Genomic DNA, 23,702 nt, shown 5'->3' on the forward strand with positions numbered 1-23,702 from the left:
TAGGGGGCCTACTCCATGGCGTCATTATAGGCGTATCATTTTTAACTTATAAGTATTAAAAGTGGTTCAGAGTGCTGCGATCACTCCTCCAGGCCGGTAGGCGGCGCTTCAACTCGCCGCCGCTCCTGAAATAGATTGAAGTCAGGAGTCAGGACGAAGGCGAGCCAGCCACTGATCCGAAGTGTCGCTGGAAGCCTCCACGTAAAGGACGCTTTTAAGGGGTATGTAATGTTCATTTTGTACAACAAATGTGTCGTGTCTGTGCCTGTTTGCATCTTTATGTATGATATAAAACGAATGCGTGGTTAGACGTGTGCAAAACGATTAGAATCGACGTGGTACCATTAGCAACACGCTAACGCCAAGTTTACTAGTTCGACCGTCGCATTTGAGAAAACGGAATGACTAGAATTGTTCATTACATTGAACCTAATGTTAAAGATTTAAAACCTAACGAAACAACTTTATGAAGTAATAGCATTGACGATGATGGGTTATCGATATAGAGTAAAGTCCAATTGAGTGACATAAGGTTTGCTCACTCCGTAATGTTACTACAAATAGAAAACGCCCGAATTAATGTGTTGATATAACCTAGTCTCGGTTACTCCCTATCCCTGTTTGTGGTTAATGATCCACGGAACGTCTTGGCTTTGGGCCACGCAGGGCGAGGCCCTTAACGAGTCAATGGTGGACTTGTGTGTGTGACCGAGCCTTCCAGAGCCGTAGGCACAAGACCCTGAATGTGCGGATATGTGCTATAATGTCAAACTTGGGGCTCATTGGAAAAAAACCGTTAGTTTTGATTCTATCTAGTTGTACCAGCTTATCTGATGTAATATTATTTTTTGGAGGCTAAATGTTAAGTTTAGTTACTGCGTATACAGGGTCGTGTTCATCTTTTTGGTGAACTATCACCGTACCTATTTTGGTTTTGGCCTCGTGTACAGAATTGGCATGAATGCTTTTGGACTGTATTGTAGTTTATGTCTGTTTTATTTCTCGTATTTCGACAACCACTGATTCGGATATGTTCGCACGGTAACTGTCATTCAATGTTTTTATGCTGGTCTGCTATGCAGTAGATATTATTAAATTATTTGGGCAACGTTGTATCTTTCATGGGGTTCCATCTCTTGTTGGACAATCATTTTAACCTATGTATGCCGAAATTAACATGCAAACATCCATTTCCTCCATAGATTACATTTTGCACAACCGAAGATGGTCCGACCTCAGTTTGGTCCACCACGCTTCAAGTCCAGGTATTTATTTTCTCAAATAATATAATCAATATTGTAGTATTAGAATTAATTAATGGTCTGTAATTGATTCTGGACATTCTCTGTGGCTTTAAGTGGCTGATAATGTAATTATACCACCCTGTGTGTCTGTCAACCCTGGAATAATGGGATTTCTGGTGTGTCCCCCCACTAGATCCTACGACAATGACCCTCCTTTTGAACCCCGGGAAGACCATTTCAGCCGGAGAGACGGTCCGGACTACACTGGAAAGGCCCCTCGCAGCTGGAGGGGATCCAGAGGAGGCCGAGGAAGGCCCCCCTTCACCAAGCGCACCCCACTAATGGCAGAGCGTAGGGAGCCGGCCCACGGCGGCTGGAGACCTCCGCACCAGGACTCGTTCCAATCATCCTACTCCCATCAAGATGAACCCCACCACGGCCACAGGAGGCCGTCCCCGTCAAGGCCCAACCGGCCCCTCGATGCCCAGCATCGCCCTGCCCCCCACAGCCCCCCTCACGCCTCCCCCGGCCACAGGGGCCCCTCGTACCGTGAGGGCCACTCAGACGGAGGCCACAGGTCCCCCTCGCCCTGGCACTTCAACAAGTCCCCGGCCGACAGGAGGCCGGGGTCCTCTGGTCCGTACCGAGGCTCCTTCAGGGGCCCCAACAGGCACCCCGGGGCCCCCCACGGAGAGCAACGCAACCCCGATCATAGGGGACATTACAGTCCCAGGGAGAGGTCGAGCGATCACCAAGCTCACGGCTCTAAGCGCTGGGGTGGAGACAGAGAATTCTCCCATCAGCACAATGGAGAGTACGGGCCCCCTAGCCCTCAGAGGAAACCCAGGGAGTTTCAAAGGCGAAACTCCTATCCAGAGAGGTACAAAAGAACGACCCCCATGCGGGCTGGGTGAAGGTTTAATGGGGAGGCCCGATAGAAATGTATTCTGCTCTGCCCAAGTCCCGGTGGTTAAAAACCCGGGTAAAGGGTAAGCCTGGAAACAGGGTCACGGGGGGGGTCGTCACCCGCTTCTGAGAAGAGCCACTGTCATTGCTGTAATTACTGAATGAAAAAAAGTATCTCTCCTAATGAGTTTCAATCCTGGCATTATGGTGGGAGGGCAGTGAGTTGAGCTAAAGGTTAATGTCTGTCTCCCGCTACACCTGGCCATGGATCTGCCGTTGTAATGTTTTCTGTATTGTTTGATGGCTGTGCAGGTGGTCTGGTGAGCAGGACCCCCGGAGGCCACGCGGGGAGGTGGAGAGAGAAGGGAACAGACCCCTCATGGATAAGCCTCAGCAAAGCCACTCCCACCCGCCCCCATACAGATCTCCTGCATGGAAAGGAACGCCTCCGCCTTCGTCCGCCTCGTCCTTCCACAGCAGCCCTCGGGAGAGGCCAGGCATGGTGCTACCTCGCAAAAGGAGGTTGCCGGATCTTAACGAGCCCTTCGCCGGGGGGCCGCCAGAGCGCGGCCCCTTCAGGCTGGCCCAGACAGGGCGGCCCGGCCTCTTGCCCCCGCCCATTCGTTTCAGCTGCAGCCGGAAACGCTCATTTCCTCCCGTCCGGCCGATGTTTATGAACCCCCCCGCCACAGGGCCGGCGACCCCCCTCCTGCCTCCATCTATGAAGCCCACCAAGACCAAGGCCACGAAACCCGAGGTCAAGAGCTCCAGCTCCATCCTCGCCAGCCGCAAGGAGCGCTTCCAGGCCGACGCGGCGCCCCTGCGGAACCTGGAGCTCAGGAGGATCAAGCCGCCGAAGGAGTCCCCAAGCAAAGAGGAAAGCCGGGCAAGCAAGTCCCCCAAAGGGTCTGACACGGAGAGCGAACAGGTGGAGTCCCGACGATCTGTGAGCACACGCAGGTATGGTATACTCCTATTGCACCGTGCAGGGGCTTGATAAGGGTTGGGCTGTGAAGAAACGTAGCCATGTCAAAAGTTGAATGGGGAAAAAAAAAGGAGAATATCATGATGATCTTTTAAATGATGTGCAAGAATGAAGCTGCTGCTTGAAACCTGCTTCCGATGGTTCGAGAGGGGTTTCACTGCCGTATACACCCCCAGATGTGCTGAACAGAAGTTAATATGTTAAGATCAAGTGCATCTGCCCCGTAAGCTCTGCGTGTGTTGAAGCTCTGACAACAGATTAGTCCCGCAGCGACTGGCAAAAGTCGTCTGAGATGAAGAGTGGGAGACATCCGAGTTGTTACAAAGAGTGAAATCGAAAAGGAAGGCTAATGATACCTTACAATCACATGACCTCATGGGAATGAAGAGGATTGCATCACTGAATCATATCGCCACTACACGGCCAAAAGGCATGGATCATGGGAGGTTTCAGTTTCAACCAAAGTTATGTCATTAAATGTCAGCGTCATTCCCCTCTGCCTTCAACTACTAACCTATCCCCCCCTTCAAAAATCTACTCGATTTGGTAATTTAGGAAAGATGCATTCCAACAGATGCCCAAATTCCCAGCAGCAAAATATATTTCCTGAAGAATGCAAGAAAAATGCACAAGTCATTCGTTGTCCATTCCTACGCAATTACGGCTAAAGAAAAATTTGCCATTATACGAAACTGCCAAAAACCACAAAGTGCATGCACAAAAAGCCTGGACTTGGGATACTAAAATACTACTCCAAATAATGAACCAAAGAAAAAAATATCACCACAAATTCATACCGAAGAAGGCATTATATGTATGCATTCCCCCCCCCCCCCCACATCGGCCTTTATTTGCATTTCCTTGTTGACTGGAGATGCATTCCAGATGCACAACCAATTGGAGGACTGCAAACTCTGTGGAAGAGACCATATCCGATGACCATATGATTGATCCCAAGCAAGTTTGATCTTGGAGAACACAACCAAAGACCTTCAACAGAGTAAAGCCATACATGGCAACGACTAGATGGATGAATATGTGTACACGGTTGAGCTTTGGATGACAAGTACTTAGACCTCAACTGTAAGGCTACGATGAGAGAAAGAACAACTCGGACCATGAAGTCATGCAACTATCGCCGACAACTTATAAGTATGATGGACCTTTCAAGTGGTCGACCAGCGCTGCAGTTGGGTATTCTGTCAAGTCAAAGCCAAATATTCTGTCAAGTAAAGTCTAAAAGAAAGGTCTAATACTCACCCAATGGATAAGCAACCTCTTATTCTAATGTAATCAAGAATCCTCGAGTGTTCACCATTTTTTTTTTTCACATTATCACAAGATGTCCTAACCCATTGGACAGGAGTCCTTGGATGTGGTTTACATCTCGACCCATTTAATATCTCAAAGAGAGAGAGAGAGAGGACGAAGATGATGGAATGCATGCTAAATTGTAACCTTAAATCAAATCGCACCATTCTAAACCCTGACCCAACGACTCAGATTTTTAGCCCAAAAATAAATTATCCCAAATTAGGCCCTTAAAGACGACCTGCGGCGACCATCTCAAGCGTATTCCCCTTGATGTGTAATATGTGATGGCGTCACCAGCCCGCTGGGCTAAACGGTTCAACAACAAATAATATTAATATCTCTATGGGGCCATCCCGAAGCCACTCAAGCTGTCGCAGGATAATCCTTACACACCCTCCAACGATTGTTCCAACCCGTTTATTTGGAAGTGAGTCAAAGTCGTAGAGGCAGCATTGCAGTTCCACTAGACCTCCAAAACGAAGCCTGCATATGTGAAAACCACCACACGTTTTGACGTGACACCCGAAGCCCCCAGCCAACGCTGATTTGAGATCCGACCAGCACTGACCAGCTCCCAGCCCTGACGCCTTAAGAAGCCCATTGGGAATCACCAAGTGTCCTCCACGCTGACCCACCGGACAAAGAATCACTGTAGAGAGCGTGACTGAACCAACCTGTACCTACCTCGGATTCTCTCCACCCCTGCTCGTGTGTTATACCCACATGGAGTGACAAGACTGGAGGATGTCCAACACTGATAGAGATCAATAAAAGCCCTACAGTCATAAGGTCGAGGGACAGGAGGAGATCTCAGGTTGAGTAGTACTGTAGGAATAACGACGCATGGAGAGGCCGTGGTTGTTTGTAAGTACCCACGTGTTTTGCTATGATGAATGGCAAGAATGTATTGAGGGTTAAAAAAAAGAAGTAAATTCCAAAACAATGTTTTTGGATCAATGTTTGTTACCCTTCCATTGGATTAGACCAAGTTAATATATCTACCAACTATATAAGTTCTATAAATATACGTTTGACGTGTCGACCACTCTACCTCAGCTGTTCTCCCCCGGACAAGCCTCTGCCGTCAGACCTGGTGGTGGTCTCTCTCTGGCAGGCCGGATCAAGCACCAAAGACTGCTCTCCCCCTAGGGACGAAAGCCCCCATTCCTCCCACGGTAAGGTCTCCCACCAGAACATTGCCCCAGTCCCAAGACCTACTGCCCCATTCCTTGTGGCTACAAATATCCATCTTCTGCTTTTATTCCCTGTTGTCATACCGGTGTTAATTGTTTGATTTAGTCCCGACGCGGCGGTATCTCGATATCTCAATGCTCATGTGTAACCATCGATAATTGTAATCCTGTTCTCCCTCCTTCTCCCAGATCTAACCTGTGAAACAGAGGTCCCTCCTGTCAAGCGCTTCTCCAAGTTTCACGGCTCCAGGCCTTCGCTCGTAGAGCGAACCTACGTCGACAAGAGGCCGATTAGGTAGGTTAATCAGACACAGGCCCTCGACAGGCTCATCCATAGGGGTGTAAACCCACTGGTGCTACTGAATCTCCACCACCCTGAACTGTTGTTTTCCTGTTGTATTTGGTTCAGGCCGTTGGATGCTGCACTGGAGAGCAATCGATATGACCGGTCATTCAAGAAACCAGGACAAGTACCAAGCCAGGTCAGAACTGGACCTTCATATGTATTAATTTGACAGTTTTCGGAGAAAAAATCTGTCACTTCAGCCAGTCGCAAGTGTAGTACTAATGAGCTCACATAGTGCGGGCATTTTGTACATGTGCTGGATCAGCGCCATGTCCCCTTAGTATACGGCAGGGATGGGCAACTGGCGGCCTGCGGGCCGCATACGGCCTGCATCCTCACTCAGTTAGGCCCGCACATAATTAAAAAATAAATAAATAATAATTGATTGAGTTACAGTAAACTCGTTCAAGAAAGATGAGAAGAATTCATAGAATTCAAAGGCAAACCCATGTGTCTAGTTTGCTGAGAAACGATATCAGTCATTAAAGATATCCACTTAAGTCACCACTACAACTACCACAACTGCAATGAATATCATGCTTGTTGGGTTTGAGTTCATTGAGTTGTTGCAGTTAATGTTGGGCCACGGTTTTTCTGTTTTGTGACGTCATTGAATGATGTATGTGAGCCCTTTGCACTGATCAAAATACTAACCAATCATGTAGCTGTTTGAGCATGGAAAACATGAAATGAATGTATGTTGGTTCAATTAACATACCGTACCTAGGTTTATGATTCTGGAAGATTTTTTAGGTAGTGGCCACCCCCAAAATGCACCAGAATACAGGAAATCATATCTACCAATTTCAAAATTGTGTAGCTTCTCTCAGCTCACGTTTAGTAAAAGTGTGCAGTCATGTGGCCCTCTGATGGTTATGATGTAAAATGTGGCCCTCTTTATCATGAAAGTTGCCCATCCCTGTATACGGGGTACGAGAACCTTTTTCTACAGTATGTGCGGTTTCAGATAACTCTTGCTAACATCTGAGAAACTGTCCAGAAATTCTTAATATGAATCCAAGCACACTAAACCGGACGGGCCAGAAATAATGTCTGGAGCTTTATACCTTCGAGACGACCAGAGTCATATCCAGAATGCATCATGTGCGTATACATGATCATGAGATCTGCTCATATCTGTTACAGCAGAGGCCTTTTGCCAATGGGCCAAGAAGGATGGCCCCCCCTGATCAGCCGTTCAATGTCAGGAAGCCTCTCATGGTATGCAGTCATTCTGTAAGAATAATGCTGTCATTCATATATTAATGTTTATTCAGGGATTGGAAAGTGTAGTGCCTAGGGTGTTTGACTCCTGGCCTAAAGGTCATGGGTTCAATCTACAGGGCCCACAACATGCCTTACCTTTCAATATCTATTTGCAAGATGCCCCAATACCTGTCCTTCGATGGGATGATGTAGAACATGCGCCGTTTGGATGTGGTTGTCGTTTTAACCCTGACTCTGGGTGTTTCTCCATCAGGAGAGCTTTGTGCCACAGCCGTTCCCCCAGCACAGGCCGGCCTTCACGAAGAGTCAGAGCATACGCTCCAAGTACCGCAACATGCAGGTCATGAGGCATCGGGGGCCCAGCCAGCAGCGCTGGTGACCCCCCCCCTCCCCACGACCACCCCCACCACTGGTACATAAACAACCTCTCTGAACATATTGTATATGTATGTATTATATCTTTAAATAATGTAATGGTACTTCTGAATTATTATATTATACTTTGACACTCGGTCAAGTAACGGCATTAATTGTTTACTTATTTTCTCTTTTTCCTGTTACAGTACGAAGCCTGGTTCTGCACACAAGACGTCGACAGCTCGGCTTGTCTCACACGGCGTGACGCTGCTCTTTTTATATTGCACACTGCTCATTAACCTAGCCTAGCTGTATATTACTGGAAATGGGCTGCTGTTGTCGGAGAACTGCTACACTACATTTATGTAATTTAATACATTCTTTTTGTATGCAGTATTGGCGCTTTTCATTTTTTTTTTTTTTTTTTTTGATGGATCTTCTTGGGATAATGTCGATCATTTTGTTCAATCGTATTTCCCCGCAAAAGGACAAACGTTTTTGGGCTTGACTCAAAGATTATAATATTTAATATAATCCAAGTCCTTGTGTCGACTTGTTTTTTTTAAACGTGAGCATTTATATTTGTGAGTAGTTGTAGGTCTTCTAAGCCTAATGCTTATACAATCATATGAAGCTTTTCATTTGAAACATCAAATAAAGCAGACCGGACTTGGATTCTCAGCTGTGTGTCGTTCTTCTAAAAGTTGAAAACATTGTATGTTCTGAATAGTAGCCTAACTAAATTGAATATTAAAAACCCACCGAACGTTTTCTTTTCAATAAAATAAATACATAACGCACACCACAAAGCAAGCTATGTTGTTTCACACATAGACCCATCATAGTGAGCGACTGTCCCTACACTGTCTTTGGCTATTTGTGGCCCTCTGAACTCAACATAACAGCCTGCAGCACACCAGTAGGTTACAATGGTGTCCCGTTACTACTATGGACGTTCAATTGACGGGTAACGGAGGTCCAACACGGTGAGCACACTATTATACAGTGCACTAACATGGAAGATAATTGTCTTTAAATGTATATATAATTTAATATATTGGCTAACCTAGTATGCCTTTTTGCTCTTATAAATAAAGTCGGGACACACAATGCAATCGTAAACTGTCCTGAAAGACTTCTGTGATTCATTAAGGTTAAGCGCTTTTCTAATTGTATCCACATGGGAATTTCATATTTTTCCTGGGTAAAAATGTCATAACTATGATTTTGCCTTCCTTTTGCCGCAGTTAAATCATCTGGCGATATGGTTTTATAGAAGCTGTCACCGTGGAAGTGTCGTGTCCCGGGACAGCTGTAGCCCTGCTCCTTGTTGACGGGTAAAGCTGCAGTATCATTTAACACCGACGTGTTTTACAGGCTCAATAAAATATTAAACCCGGAGCGTATCGAGTCCTACCGACGAGTCTCCACGCCGTTAACACTTGACGGAAGCGTTTCTGATAGGAATATGCTAAACTCTGGTCTCCTCAACTTCATTGATTTTATTTGGCCGGTCAATCACAGAGTAATCAATGAAATGGAGCATTGTATGACGTCACCTCTGCGACGAGTGTTTACAATCTGGACTGAAGCATGGCAACATATCATGTCCCGTTCGTCCTTGCGGTATTTTTAACCGTTTTCAGTTCAGGCATATGAGATGGTGTGCGCACACAGACAAATATAACAACGACCGAATTGGTTCATTAAACATTCAACTCCAGTAGCCTTAAAGCAGTAGCTTGCATATCAAATTGAAAACCTAATTAGAAATCGGAATATCGGTCATCATGACCTTTTATTATTACAAATTGTAAAAAAAGAAAACAGCCTTGAAATTGAAAGTGCTGAACATATTGCCACTCCTGCATGCAAGCATGTGACACTCATTATGCATGTCGACCTTTAAGCTTAACTCGGGCGACAAAATAAACATGATGTGATAATACACACACGCACACATACACACAAACACAGAAAGGGGTGTATGAGCCATATTTTTGTACAGGTGGACCCCATGATGGAGGTGGACAGACAGACAACTAGACAGAGAGAAGGGCGGGACTCACTCCCTTTCACGCTAAGAGAAACCACTCAGAATTCCACCCCCTCTGTAAGCACACGCGCGCACACACACACACACACACACACACACACACACACACACACACACACACACACACACACACACACACAATAACATTCCTTTGCAGATCATATCCTTGGGCAAATACATATGTTGCCAACTTTTACCAGTATGACCGGCTGACATTCATACACAATACACCTTGAGTTTAAATTAGAGTTGATCAGCTAGACAATGTGAAAATGTACATTAGATATTGTATTCCTGTCGAATAAAGAAGGAAGAATATCTGTAGAAATGTTTAGTGTAGCTCTTTGTCGATTAAAAAAATGTCCTCCACAGCCAGCTAAACTGACCTCCTCCAAGGCCCCCGCCAACGTCCATTTCCCCCTGCCCTGCTGTGGGGGTCCCGGCGGTCCGGGAGCCCACCCTCGTCTCTCGGCCCTGTCCGCCAAAGTCTTCTGTGCTGTCCTGCACCCGCCACCACTACCAGCCCTGGCAGGCCCTGGGCCCGGCAGCCGACCCGCATGCCAGAGTCCCCCGGCCCAGAGTCCCCCAGCCCAGAGTCCCCCAGCCCAGGGTCCCCCAGCCCAGGGTCCCCCAGCCCAGAGTCCCCCAGCCCAGAGTCCCCCAGCCCAGAGTCCAGACCAGGATTCAGCCCAGGGTCCAGACCAGGGTCCAGACCAGGATTCAGCCCAGGGTCCAGACCAGGATTCAGCCCAGGGTCCCCCAGCCCAGGGTCCACCAGCCCAGGGTCCACCAGCCCAGGGTCCAGCCCAGAGTCCACCAGCCCATGGTCCCCCAGTCCAGGATTCAGCCCAGGGTCCCCCAGTCCAGGGTCCAGCCCAGAGTCCACCAGCCCAGAGTCCACCAGCCCAGGGTCCAGCCCAGGGTGCCAGCACCAGGTCTCTGGTTCAGCTGCACAGTGAGCTACAAAGCCTCCGGGGGGACCTGGATCACATGAAGAGCCAGCATAAGTAATAATATTATCAATGTTATTAATAATAACTTTATGATACCCCTTACTTATGTAGAAGCTTTTAATAACAACAATAAACATTTGTTTATTTTGTAAAGTGCTTCTCAAAGTACTAAAAAACAAGTCACAGCAAGAGCAAAATCACATAAGACCATGCATCAAAGCAAGTTGGGTTTTGAGGGATGACTTGAAGGAGGAGACTGCGTCCCGGATGGGCTGAGGGCGAGACTTCCAGGGGGAGGGGGCAGTGATTGAGATGTACTTTTGCCCCTGTTCTGTGTTTGGCCATGGTGGGGAGGTGCTAGGAGGTTTGCAACAGCAGATCGGAAGGCCTGGGTGGGTGCCAGGAAAAAAATCTGTGAGGAAGCATAGCAGGTAATGGAGAGCTCTGGAGGTGTGAGGAGCAGTTTAAAGTCCATGTGCTTGTTGCTGAGGAGACAGTGGAGGGATCTCAGGACAGGGTTGGTATCTGGTGACTGATTGGGTGAGAAGGGCCGCTGAGTACTCAGTCAATGTGTTACCGACCAATGATGAGTGTTTCTGATTCGTCACAGCTGAGTAAAGTGTTGCTTGTGTCCAGTCAGTGGGTTGTTTAAGGGGGTGGCAGTTGTGATAGTTTTAGGGAGATCAGTAGCTGGGTGGAAATGAAGAGCATGGCTGATGATATGGCCAAGGGAGGGCAGGTAAGAGAATGAAGGGGATAGGATCAAGCGCCGACCTTGGGGGACAGTTTGGGTTTCAAGTAGTTGATGTTCCAGAACAAGGGTGCCTGTGTCGGAGAGTTATGATCTGAACCAGGCGGTTGATGGAATCAAAAGCGGCTTTGAGACCTAGCAGGATGAGAATGTAGAGTTCGAAGTTAGGTCTGAAATTGTTGGGGCTGCAGGGGTTAGATAGAATACAGTCATTAGACTGGTATGAGTGTGCTACTGGTGATATGGGGAGGGATGTTGGGAAGACAGGCCTTATTCAGGTTAACGGTGGTGGGCTCCAGAGATCCTGAGTCCAGTGGAGAAGTCCAAGACAAGAATGTGACAGATGTGTGAGGGGGGGGAAGTGACGAAAGGATGGGTTGGGTTTGAGATGATAGCAGTGACAAGAGGAATAGGACAACGATGGTATGAATGCCATGTATTCAAATTAGTACAGAGATGGGATGCAGATAAAAGCGGCTTTGATTACATCACAAAGGATATTGCAATTCAACCGCCTGTCCCTCTGCACAGGGTTTTTCCCCATTCGTGATTCCAGGGGGTGCTGTGTGGTTAAGGAAAAGTAGTCCAAGGGTCCAGGTTATTATCATTGATCAATGAGTGTTGACCTCAGCGAGATTACGATAATGTTGCCTTTTGAGGGGTTGCGCTGACTTTGCTAAGGTTTGCAGATCTTCCATGTTAACTTGCTTTTTGTTGTGGTGATGTCATAAGGAAGTTGATGAGTGCTGAGGGAACCATAGGGACGAGATGTCGTTCGGCAGAGGAAAAGTTCTAGATTAATCTGGAAAAGTTGCGGAAACCTGTATTACAAAGTGCTTTGGGTGATGATAGGAACCGACACAGTAAAATCGGTGATAGATAACAATTAGAGATGAGACGGCAATAAAAGAATAGAATTGAATTTAAATAAAACATGTGTAGTAATAGTATGGCAATAAGCAGTATCACCCGACTTACTGTCAACAACATATTACTACAAACTATGAGTATATCTGTCAGCCTACAATATACAAGCGCATTTATTATGCTGTTTAACGGAATAGTGTGTTTTGAGAATCGTTTTGGCTTTATTCTGACCCTTAGTGATCTCTTGTTTCCTTTGTGTTTTAGCAAGGAGATAAAACTGTTGATGAATGAACTAGACGAAGAGAAGAGGGTTCGCTTGACATTACAGGTAAGAAAGTAACAAGGGTTTGAAGTATGAATGCCTTTTAAACCATATTTTTTAAATCTTTGACTACGAATTTCGTAATCTTTCAAAATGAGTTTCAAAAAGAGTTGTGTGTCACAAGGTTTGTATCATAATACATTTAATCGTCATTATAGATATTATTTAAATGTAGGTCTTAGAATATTTCGATTTTATGCTATGAAATGGTTAAATATTTAACAAATATTTAACAAAATTGCTTAAACATTTGTAGACTGATTACAATATTAAACTTGTGATTTGAATATTAATACATCTGTGACATCATTCATTCCTCTCAGCTTCTTAGCAAAGACAATTTATGAAATTAATATTCAATGCAATTTCCCACCATGGGTCAGAAAAGCACAATATTGAAACATTGGAACTAACATTGTATTTCTCTACATGTAAAATGTGTCTTATCGTGTTATATTGGTTGCTGATTAATTAAATGTAGATGTTGTCATAAGTTATGAAATACATTTTATTTTTAAGCTAAAATATATCGCCTGCTGAATTCCATTTTTACTCAATGATGCTTAATGTAAAAGTTGTTTTTGTTTTTGTTTTTGTTCGATTTAGATGGAGGTACAGCGCATGAAGAAACAAATGTCAAAATTACTGGATCGTAAATAACCTCAGTTAGGTCTCCTGAACCAGAAATACTTTGCATCGAAGTAACTGGGTAAGAGAGATACATTGTCCTGAACTGCTTGGAAATATACGTTGGAGATGTATTCTTGTTTAATAAATATCTGTAAAAATTTATATAAATTATATTATCCGAGCAATATAGAACTATAATTTATGAAAATTCATAGGTTGGCTGCTTTTATTAGCTAGAAAAATGTGCCGATAATTGTTAATGAACCTCAAATATCCCCAATGGCAAGATAGATCATGGATGGATTAGCAGATCTTCAATGATGGATTAAAATCCATCATCCGGGCTCAATATATTTGATTATCTACGTTTTTTTAAAGGTCCCATGGCATGAACATTTCACTTTAGGAGGTTTTCTAACATTAATATGAGTTCCCCTAGCCTGCCTATGGTCCCCCAGTAGCTACAAATGGCGTTAGGTATAAAACGAGCACTAGCTATCCTGCTCTGCCTTTGAAATAACAAAGCGCTGACGCTCCGATTTGGATTCCACGTATGTCGTCATACGGCATATGCGGAATCGGCACATGTTACCTCCCCTTTCTCTGCTTTGCCCTATGAGCTATGACCGTGTGAGCGCCACATGTGTGTCCGTGAATACACACACTGTAACGCAAATGCTGTACACTTTGTTATTTGGATAACCGTTCTGCTGTTGGTGTTGTGGCGCATAACACGTCGGGTTCTCTGACGTCTCTGGGATTTCCACAACGAGGCTCGTAGTCGGGGTTATTTCAGCCAGGGTTGAGAAGGAATTGTAGTACATGAGTACATGAACCGCGACGCGGAGGAGAAAGGGATTGTTGTCCGCGATTGTTCCCCGCCGGAGCCCCGCTGCCCACTGTCGAGAAGCACCACGGTGGGGCCACAGCGCTGCCCACTGCCCGCTGCCGAGGTGCCATCGCCGCGAGGCACCACCGCCGTGGGACGGTGGTGCCTCGGCACTGCCCGCTGCCGAGGCACAATGTATTGCCATTGCGATACATCCACTGTAAACACGAGCACATGGTACCGTGGCCGCAAGCTGCTCAGGGCCACACCCCCACCCTCCACCTTTACCTGCCTTAAAAAAACGGCACGGTTTTGGAAAGCTCATTATGGGACTGGCTCGTAGTGGCTGTAATTCTGCATCATACAACTTAAAATGTAATGTACTGTATTAAGGGCCCACTAACACCTATATATAAGAATCCAGAAAGTAGCATGCCATGGGACCTTTAAAACAATGGCCATGGAATATGCAAAGTTATAATTGTACTCAATAAAAATTATAGTTTTGTAAGATACAAAAATTCCTTGTAACACAGCAATAATTCACATACAATATTTTAATGCAGTTTAAAAACTCTCAACTTTCCATCTCATCTTTTATCCAAAGAGGAAAATACATAAAAAAATAATTATAAATTACAATGGATCTTTCATGGTGTAAAAAAAAATGGCTGATGCACAAAAGAACACAAATAAATATCAGGGAGAGAGAAATACTTAATTATTAAGTATTAAATATCCTTGAGAGAGAAGATATGGGAATTTAATCAAAGAGGGTTGATCTAAAGTATCTTTACTGAGGTCATTAGTGTGTGTGTGTGTGTGTGTGTGTGTGTGTGTGTGTGTGTGTGTGTGTGTGTGTGTGTGTGTGTGTGTGTGTGTGTGTGTGTGTGTGTGTGTGTGTGTGTGTGTGTGTGTGTGTGTGTGTGTGTGTGTGTGTGCGTGCGTGCGTGCGTGCGTGCGTGCGTGCGTGCGTGGGTGGGTTGTCCTTTAAATGCCAAAGCAGGTAGTCAGTTGGCTGTATTGCACCCTATTTATGTGGTTAGCTTAGCCCCGAGCCGTTGTGCGGAGGTCCCTCGGTAGTTCACAATGAACTTCCGGAATCCACCCAGGCCTCAGAAGTTTGAATCCACACAGGGGATAGGTCTGAAGGTGACCTCCTCCTTCTCCTTCAGCAGGAGGTCGTAGCGACAAAGAGACCTTGATAAACTGAGAAAAGATAGAGAAGGGAGATACAAAATGCTGCAATTAATGCGATATGTGTGTAAAATTTACAACAGAAAAGTTGGGTGCTTTGTGAAAAAAACCCTCCAACTTTTTACCCTCAACAATTTGTAACATGTCAACTTTTTGATCTGAAAAAGTTTGACGTTCTACCTGGTGGAGCCTTCGATGCGCTGGAGGCGAAGTTGGAGAACCCGTAGTTTATGCTTCGGGCCGAGAACGATGGCAGAAGAGTACGTGACGGACATCTTCTCCACCGTCTCCACGACTCCGTCAAACTGCGCCAACAGCTGAGTCTCTGTGTACTTCTCAAACTTCAACCGCTTGCTAATAACCGGAAAAATATGCATAAAAATAATTAGATTTCAATATTACTGAAAAGGAACCAGGCAAATTGATAGTTTGAAATGAGTTAAATTAGAAAGTGTTTTAACGGTTTAGTATTAAGTCAAGGGTTATTGTGTAGGGTTTGGATAAGAAAAAAGGTAATGGTTAAGGTTATGACAAAAAGTTGGGGGGTCAAGGTTAGCGCAAGTAGGTCATCTTCGGGATTACGATGCCCAGGGTTAGGTTTAGTACAGAAAGGTTAGGTTTCGGGGTCCTATGGTTAGGTTATATAATGAAAGATAATGTTTAGTAAGACTAGGGTTAGCTTTTGTACAGAAAGTTTATGATTCAGGAGGCTTAGGGCTATTGCAGAAAGGTAATGTTTAGTAAGTCTAGGGTTAGGGCTAGAACCGAAGGTAATGTTAAGTGAGTTTAGGGTTGGGCTTTGGCTATGGCAGAAAGGTATTGTTCACGAAGTCTAAGGTAAGGGCTAGGAGCAGAAAGGTAATATTTAGGGAAGCTAGGACAAGGGCTAGGGGCAGAAAGGTAATGTTTAGTAAGTCTAGGGTTAGGGCTAAAACCGAAGGTAATGTGTGTCTGGGGTTAGGGCTAGGGGCAGAAAAGTAATTTCTCGGTTTAGGGTTAACAGAATCATAATGTTAACGGCAGAACAATCATGTTTAAAACGTACTGGTCAATGGTGGCTTTAGCTGACTGGTTTTTGCCATAGAGTTTGATGGTGATGTAGCCCCACTGCACCTCCTGATTCCACGTCATGACGTCAAACCGGTAGTTGGTTTCTGAGGACGAGAACATCGTCTTTATGGTTCAAATAATTGTATCAGCTTGTAAATTTAACCACAAGCAGCAGTAACAGCAATGAAATGCTTGAATTCAATGCTACATAATAATGGTTGCTGTTAGATGTATGTAGTTTGGTTCTACAGTTCATCTTGCATGATCTTTACCGTGTCCATTTTCATGCGACGGATGGCTTTCGCCAGGCTAAGAAGTACCGGTATGTGCGTAAAACGTGATCAAATTAATAAATGAAGGGTGAAAAGTATAAATGATATATGTATCAATAAATTACATATTTGCATTTGAATCTGTTTTGTTGACTTACTGCAGTACGGTTTCGCGCCGTTTGTGTTGAAGAAGGATTTGGTTGGTCCCAATCTCAGCAAGGTGTCCTTCCACTTTACTACGTCATACCCTGGACAGGACAGCGGTGGGACAGTTCAAGAATTTAGTAAAAACTCTTGAAAAACTCTATATAATAATTGTCAATTGCATAATGCAATTGACAGTCTCTTGATAAGACCAATCAAAACAGTAGAATTATTCATGGTCATTCTTCCCCCGAACTTTACTAACATATGAGCTAGCAAGAATAATATATTAGAAAACAGTGTATGTATGAATCAAATACAGATGTTTTTGAGTAAACAATAGAATAAGGAATGTGTGACTGACTCTTTATTAGTATCCCGATGAGGAAGTGCAACTTTTAATAACCAGCATTGAATGCTGGTTATTAATAGTTGATTGCACCACAATGAGTGGGAAAAAAACAAGAATGACGTAAAATGACCAGGAATGAAGTAAGAAGTATGATTAAGAATTAGACATGAAATTAGACACATTCGACAAGGATACAAAACAGAGACGGCACCAATGTGCAGGGGAGCGATGGTCGGTAGTTTGTGAACTGCATGGATGATGTGGTGTAGATGTTGGTGGTGGGAAGAGGGTCGCTAACCAAATATGGGGCATCCTTGTGCGCCGAACTGGGTGCAGTCTGTGCAGCGGGCATCCAGGAAGTCATCGTAAGTGGTGCACGGGAAGGCCCTGATTTCACACGTCTTGTTCAGAGACTCCATGAAGAGAAACGTCGATCTCTGGTGGTCACACTTGAAATAGGCCACCCCTGAGAAAATAACATGGAGACGATATAGACAAAGGGTAAAGTCACGACAATAATTTCTCACAGCAAAAAATATGTATGAATGCCTATTTGGCCGTTTTTAGGGGAAAGTTTGCACTAAATGTCCCCTGAAATGAAACACTAGAAGCTCACCCTTCAGGATTGTTTTTGGACAGCCGAGTTGGTCTGCGCCCCCGTTGGGATAGAAATCGATGTGACCCAGCGGCTCTCGTAGTCCAAGAGCTGTAAACGCAATCAGTTATTCTGTCCGTTTTTACACACATCCGACCTCATCAAAGAGAAATCCATGGATCAAAGCCGGCCATAGGGTGGCAGCATACCGTCGATATCCGTGTGGATGACGTCCACAAACTGGGCGTCGGTTCTGTCCAGGCGGTATTCTGGGAGCTTCCCAGCGAACATGGGCCCGGCGGCATCCAACCCTGCACACACACACACACACACACACACACACACACACACACACACACACACACACACACACACACACACACACACACACACACACACACACACACACACACAATGCAGCCAAACCGGTAAAACCAGGTTAGCTAGTGTTTTAACCCTTTATAGAGTTTGTTTCAAGTTAACAATTCATTCAGTCAATCATTTCAAGGGTCGGATAAGATTTGTAGCCTAAGTTATTGTGGGTCAATTACAACAGTGAGGCAAAGAAGATTGATAAATTAGCAACTTCAAGTATTGTACAAACTTAACATCAGCCCAAGATTGTTATGCTTATTCACTGTTTAATTGCTGATGCTTGGATACTAGGTTGATGATTACAAGGCATTGCCCTTACAAGGAAATGCATATTATGTTTTCTGTTTCTATTTGTATCATTGGCTTATGTGGCCTGTGATTCAGATTGGAAAACCGTTGTGATTCAGAAAACTTGTGGTTGAGGTCTGTTGTTTAATGGGTGGAATTTCCCATCTATTGTCCAAATATAGGTCTTAGCATAGAGAGAGGGCGACAGAGGGAGAGAGAGGCAGAGAAAGATTGGGAGAGAGTAAGAGACTCAAAGAAACAGGGAGACAGAGAGTCAGAGTCAGAGAGACAAAGAGATAGAGATATTGCACATATCCTCCACATTGTAAATACAGTGTATGTCCAATGTATCTTTAATTTATTATGTTTGTAATGGCCCTTTTATTTATGTGTGTATATATATATATATATATATGTATATATATGTATATGTATATATATATGTATATATATATGTATATATATATGTATATATATATATATATATATATATATATATATATATATATATATATATGTATATGTATATGTATATATATATATATATATATATATATATGGATATATATATATATACATTTAGTATTTAATATGTATATTAATATATATATATATATATTGTATTCAACATTCTATATTTTGATCTCCTTTTCGTTTGCTTTCCTAATGTTAACATATGTTTCTCATGCCAATAAAGCTTTTTGGAAGTAAACTGAATTTAGAGAGAGAGGGAGAGAGAGGGGCGAGAGAGAGTGGGGCGAGAGGGAGAGGGGCGAGAGAGAGAGAGCCGAGAGAGAGAGAGTGGCGAGAGAGAGAGAGAGAGAGAGAGAGAGAGAGAGAGAGAGAGAGAGAGAGAGAGAGAGAGAGAGAGAGAGAGAGTCAGAAAGAGAGTGAGAGAGAGAGTGACAGAGAGTCAGAGAGAGAAAGAGAGATAGAGTCAGAGAGAGAGAGAGAGACAGAGAAACAGAGATACAGAGTCTTAAAACCATTAATTACTACTTCTTGGATACTAGGTTGCTGATTCCTGGCATTTCAAGGAAATGCATATTCGTTTTTTTTGTTTATCAGTTGTTTTTTGTATCATTGGCTAATGTGGCCTGTGATTCAGATTTGGAAAACCGTTTTTAGAAGACTTGTGGCTGCAGTCTGTTATTGGGTGGAATTTCCTGCTATTGTCAAAATATAGGTCTAAGCCTAGATAGGGTGACAGAGGGAGGCAGATAAAGATTGGGAGAGAGTCAAAGAGACAGAGAGTCAGAATTTAGAGAGAGAGAGATAGAGAGTCAGAAAGAGAGCGACAGAGAGAGTGACAGAGAGTCAGTGAGAGAGACAGAGAGACAATGAGTCGGAGAGAGAGAGGCCTGCTTACCTGTGATTCTTCCGATGCTCCCGTTCAGATCAGCTCCTACGAAGCCAGATATGTGCGCTCCCAGGCTGATCCCTATCATGTGGATGGAGTCGAGCGAGGCACCATGTTCCTGGACACAAGGAGATGTCCCTCAGTGAGGGGTAGCCATGGATCCTGAGCAGGGGAGGAACGGTCTAGTGCAGCGTCTCTTAATGGGGCCGACTCCTGACCCAAACGGGCCGTGACCCAGTCTGTAATGGGTCGCGGCCCGACAACACGCAGAACACGCAGAACTCTCTGAGCCCACCGGAACTGGGGATCCCCTGGGATCAGAGAAAGGTTGGTAGTCCGGTTCCAAGGCCTCACTACAATTGTCTGGTTTGAGTCTGTTGGTTAGGGTGTTCAACTCCCAGCTGAAAGATTCTGGGTTTGATCCCCAATTTCTGCCAGCTACCTTTCGACATCCTTGTGCAAGATACCCTAACCCCTAATTGCTCCTTACATGCATCTAAAATAAAATGGCACTGTAAGTCTCTTGGGATAAAAAAGGCTGCTTGCTAGAATGACTAAATAGTTAACAGGTCAGGTCAGTCTGCTGGGGACAAAGAGATTCTAGAGAACTAGGATGAGTTTTTGTAACCGGACCGAAAACCCTAAACCACAACAGTAATGGGAGAGGAATCATATGTGAACTGCAGGACCATGTAAGGAAATACTAACAAATATATTCAGGTTCAGGTCATTAGGGGGCCGGTGGGGGCTTTAGGCATCTTCCTCAAGGATGCTTACAGGGAGGATGTAGACATTGGGGATCGAACCCAGAAGCCTTCCAGCTGGGAATTGAACACCCTAGCCACTTCACTATCCTAGCCCCATTAAATCCTCACAAACAAATGTGTATCATTTCAAGTTCTCACTGTATTTGCATCCAGGTAATTTCCAATCCTTTTTACTCTTTTACACACTTTTTTGCTCCGAAATCACTCAGTAATATCCCAGTGAATGAATGTGCAAACAAACCGCAGTAAGGCATTATAAGTAGTTTGCCCGTGGGTATGGATCATTAGGAATACTGTTTGTATACCTAGGATATTTATGAGACCTTTTACATAATTGTTTTGACACCAAAAAGCACGACAACATATCTCTGTAACGATCCTGCGGCCCCATATGAGTATCATGCAACCCCAATTTGGGACCCGAACCAGAGGTTGGGAACCACTGAACACTCCTGAAGTTCTGCTTCATTACATCCAATTCACGCAGCCCATAACAGACCACATCCCAACCTGCATGGTCCGGATGAAGGCGGTGAGGTTGGTGGCGGTGTCTTTCGAGTTCCTCACGGATCGGAAGTAGTCGACGTTGGCGGCGCCGTAGTTCCAGTCCACCACCACCACGTTGCGGTCCTCGCGCTCCAGGACCAGCTCCGCCATCGGCATTAGCCACACGGGGGGCGACCCAGTGGGCCGGAAGCCGTGGATGATGAAGGTGGTGGGCAGCGACAGGTTCATGGCGGGGGGGGCCGCCGAGTGCAGGAGGAGGCGGCCGCACTCGGGGTCGGCCCGGGAGTAGAGCAGCAGGCGGACATTCACCTCCGTGCCCACGATGGCGTGGTGCAGGTCGAGGTCGGTGAAGGTGTCGCACGCCTGGCCTGGTGCTGAGAGGGGTGAGGGGTGAGGGGGAGGTGGGTTGGTTGGGGTGGGGGAAGGGGCGGGGATGGGGGTAGGATGGGGTTATGGGAGAAAAGTACATAGAGAAAGAGGGAAAGGGCATGGTGGGAATGAGAGAGGGTGAGGAAGGAGACAAGGGGGAAAGGGGGGAGATAAAGAGAGAGAGGGCGAAGGGGGGGGGGGGGGGGGGGGGGGAAGGGGCAGCAAAGTAGAGAGAACATGTGAGGAGCATGGACATGAAGAGGGAGAAAAGGGGATTATAATAACCTCACCACAACAAACAAGTTTTATAACCAAATGACAGCATTTTTTCATTTTCAGTTTCACCACGCACTACAGAGACGATCAAAAATTCCTTTACACAAAAACAAAATACCTTACCTTTGTCAACCCACATGCTGATAACCAAGGCGTACAATATACATGTCGGAGCGTACATCTTCTGGATCCGAAAGCAAACTGTTCTCCCGTTAAAAACACACGAAAAGGTCAGCCTAAAGCTCCCACACTCGACTCAGACTGAAACTAACAACCAAGCTCCACAGCTGAACGCGAAACCACAAGCGTAGAGGAGGGCCCCACCACAACGCCGGGCAGTTATGACCAGTTAGGACCCGAGACCTGACACGACGTGTCTGACGTACACCCTCCACTGTCAACCCTCCCGTCTGCTTCATGTGTTTGCGTCCTGAAGACACCCTCTGGGTTCCAGGAAGTGGCAGTTCCAAGGAACGCCTCCTCCCCCTCCTCCCCCTCCTCCTCCTCCTCCTCCCCCTCCCCCTCCCCCTCCTCCTCCTCCTCCCCCTCCTCCTCCTCCTCCCCCTCCTTCCCCTCCTCCTCCTCCCCCTCCTCCACTCCAAAGTCTAACGCCACTGCGGCCCCGCCCCTTCTGGGCCCCCGCCCAGCCTGACTCTGTACACAGGTGAAGGACTCCGGTCCTCAGCGGTGTCAGACACCTGTAAGGTAAAACCTGGGGGCGTTGTCGTATGTCAGGAGACGCATTCTCCCGAGTCACCTGATCATTCCCGCTCATCTCAGACTGGTTGTTTCCACATGTTTTATGAGAAGGATGTTATTGAGTATTTTCCAGGGCAGGGTTCAAGTGGTTAGAATCTTGGACTCCCTTCCTAAAGTTTCCTTGGTGCCAATTGGCCGCAGACTCCTGGCCAAGTCAACTTCTTAAAATGACACTGGCTACAGGTCACTTGGGATGTGACTCTTTCTTTCACAGTATAAGGGCGTGTCACAAAACAACACAGCCTTTCTGATCCTGCTAGACGGCTGAAAAACGGGAGGTTTCACCTCAGCTGTTCAGGCCTGTGGTGAGAGCTTGGCTTCACTGGAGGTACGGCTGCCTTAGGGGTTCTTCATGCTTTTGATTTGGATTTCGATGTTTAATGAGTTTCTACTAATCATGATACAAACACTACTATTACTACCACTGCTACACAAATATTAGTTCAGCCCTATTCATAAACGGAGATTGACAGAGACCATGGATTTGTACACTTAATGTATCAATGTAACTCTAGAACCCACCAGTCCACTTCCATTCCACTATCTGTATTGCATGTTTGTTTGTGTGCATGCATGTTTTGCCGGGGGCCTCGGTGCGAGTCCTAGCATGTCCCAGGATGTTGCGAGATAAAAAGCACATGAGCAAGGGAGCCTGGAGATACCTCAACATGGAGGTCTCTCTCACACACACATACACACACACACACACACACACACACACACACACACACACACACACACACACACTTTTTCCTGTAACTCTTAACTAACTCCCTCGCCCTACTCTCTATTTGTCTCTGACTTTCTCTCTCTCTCTCTCTCTCTGAAATCCCTTGTATATTAGTCACTCTCTTTTTTCCCATGCCTTACTCTCTAAGCGCTCACCTTTCTCTCTCCCCTCTGACTCTCCCGGCTTCTCCCTCCCCCTCCTTTACTGTCCTGCCCCCTCCCTGACACACACACACACACACGCACCCACCCACACACACACACACACACACACACACACACACACACACACACACACACACACACACACACACACACACACACACACACACACACACACACACACACACACACACACACACACACACACAGTATTATGTTGCTTGCACAATGTAAATCATTTCCACAACTACTGCACATTCTCACCCAGTCCTGTCCGAGGGCGTCACGATTCATTCACAGCTTTTTCACCATTGCAATAAGAATATTAACTACGGTTCTCAGTTATTCTCCATTTGATATCAATAAGAACAACTTGAAGTTGTACGTAACACCAGCTCATATGTTTGTTCCCTCTAAGCCTTTATAGGTCAATTCATATAAGACTTGCTGCTATCTGTTATATGTTTTGCTTAATAAATGAGATATCACAATTATTGAGCCCATAGTTTATTTATGCAAG

General features: G+C 45.4%; 3 protein-coding genes across 10 annotated transcripts; 2 read left to right on the plus strand and 1 right to left on the minus strand.

Moving 5' to 3' along the window:
- Window positions 1-84: 84 nt before the first annotated feature.
- Window positions 85-8,253, plus strand: si:ch211-114c12.2 (uncharacterized protein LOC336578 homolog). Of its 5 annotated transcripts, none has more exons than XM_060055743.1 (10): window positions 85-221; window positions 1,203-1,265; window positions 1,438-2,124; window positions 2,463-3,110; window positions 5,506-5,624; window positions 5,832-5,937; window positions 6,052-6,124; window positions 7,135-7,224; window positions 7,469-7,627; window positions 7,779-8,253. In XM_060055743.1, exons 2-9 carry the CDS (start codon window positions 1,225-1,227, stop codon window positions 7,592-7,594), a joined length of 1,890 nt encoding a protein of 629 aa, XP_059911726.1. In that variant the 5' UTR covers window positions 85-221; window positions 1,203-1,224; the 3' UTR covers window positions 7,595-7,627; window positions 7,779-8,253. The 5 variants fall into 5 exon arrangements, with proteins under 5 accessions (XP_059911726.1, XP_059911728.1, XP_059911727.1 ...); XM_060055745.1 differs by having other exon boundaries at window positions 7,135-7,209; XM_060055744.1 differs by having other exon boundaries at window positions 7,138-7,224.
- Window positions 8,254-8,386: 133 nt separating this feature from the next.
- LOC132460887 (fibrous sheath CABYR-binding protein-like) lies at window positions 8,387-16,639 on the plus strand. Of its 4 annotated transcripts, XM_060055846.1 has the most exons (7): window positions 8,387-8,558; window positions 8,820-8,895; window positions 9,579-9,685; window positions 10,001-10,635; window positions 12,464-12,527; window positions 13,128-13,230; window positions 15,345-16,639. In XM_060055846.1, the coding sequence occupies exons 3-6, from the start codon at window positions 9,590-9,592 to the stop codon at window positions 13,179-13,181; spliced, it is 849 nt and encodes a 282-aa protein (XP_059911829.1). In that variant the 5' UTR covers window positions 8,387-8,558; window positions 8,820-8,895; window positions 9,579-9,589; the 3' UTR covers window positions 13,182-13,230; window positions 15,345-16,639. The 4 variants fall into 4 exon arrangements, with proteins under 4 accessions (XP_059911829.1, XP_059911830.1, XP_059911828.1 ...); XM_060055847.1 differs by lacking the exon at window positions 15,345-16,639 and having other exon boundaries at window positions 8,820-8,909; window positions 9,581-9,685; window positions 13,128-13,319; XM_060055845.1 differs by lacking the exon at window positions 15,345-16,639 and having other exon boundaries at window positions 13,128-13,319.
- On the minus strand, window positions 14,520-21,982 carry LOC132460856 (lipase member H-like). The gene is made up of 10 exons (XM_060055789.1): window positions 21,656-21,982; window positions 20,891-21,261; window positions 19,623-19,731; window positions 17,800-17,901; window positions 17,612-17,701; window positions 17,294-17,461; window positions 16,658-16,747; window positions 16,223-16,331; window positions 15,358-15,531; window positions 14,520-15,189 (listed from the first exon to the last, which is right to left on the minus strand). The coding sequence occupies exons 1-10, from the start codon at window positions 21,711-21,713 to the stop codon at window positions 15,096-15,098; spliced, it is 1,365 nt and encodes a 454-aa protein (XP_059911772.1). The 5' UTR covers window positions 21,714-21,982; the 3' UTR covers window positions 14,520-15,095.
- Between the last annotated feature and the right edge of the window lie 1,720 nt (window positions 21,983-23,702).

Source organism: Gadus macrocephalus, chromosome 7, assembly GCF_031168955.1.
Source record: "Gadus macrocephalus chromosome 7, ASM3116895v1".
In the NCBI taxonomy this organism is placed as follows: domain Eukaryota; kingdom Metazoa; phylum Chordata; class Actinopteri; order Gadiformes; family Gadidae; genus Gadus; species Gadus macrocephalus.

What these genes read in the sequence shown, in the direction of transcription:
- si:ch211-114c12.2 (XM_060055743.1), top strand. Translation starts at nt 1,225, where the DNA reads ATGGTCCGACCTCAGTTTGGTCCACCACGCTTCAAGTCCAG. An exon ending in CCACCACGCTTCAAGTCCAG is followed by an intron (nt 1,266 to 1,437) that starts GTATTTATTTTC and finishes TCCCCCCACTAG; the next exon opens with ATCCTACGACAATGACCCTC. An exon ending in CAGGACAAGTACCAAGCCAG is followed by an intron (nt 6,125 to 7,134) that starts GTCAGAACTGGA and finishes TATCTGTTACAG; the next exon opens with CAGAGGCCTTTTGCCAATGG.
- LOC132460887 (XM_060055846.1), top strand. Translation starts at nt 9,590, where the DNA reads ATGATGGAGGTGGACAGACAGACAACTAGACAGAGAGAAGGGCGGGAC. An exon ending in CTCAGAATTCCACCCCCTCT is followed by an intron (nt 9,686 to 10,000) that starts GTAAGCACACGC and finishes TGTCCTCCACAG; the next exon opens with CCAGCTAAACTGACCTCCTC. An exon ending in CACATGAAGAGCCAGCATAA is followed by an intron (nt 10,636 to 12,463) that starts GTAATAATATTA and finishes TTTGTGTTTTAG; the next exon opens with CAAGGAGATAAAACTGTTGA.
- LOC132460856 (XM_060055789.1), bottom strand. Translation starts at nt 21,713, where the DNA reads ATGTACGCTCCGACATGTATATTGTACGCCTTGGTTATCAGCATGTGG. An exon ending in CATCCACACGGATATCGACG is followed by an intron (nt 17,702 to 17,799) that starts GTATGCTGCCAC and finishes TTGCGTTTACAG; the next exon opens with CTCTTGGACTACGAGAGCCG. An exon ending in CGGCGCGAAACCGTACTGCA is followed by an intron (nt 16,332 to 16,657) that starts GTAAGTCAACAA and finishes TCTCGTCCTCAG; the next exon opens with AAACCAACTACCGGTTTGAC.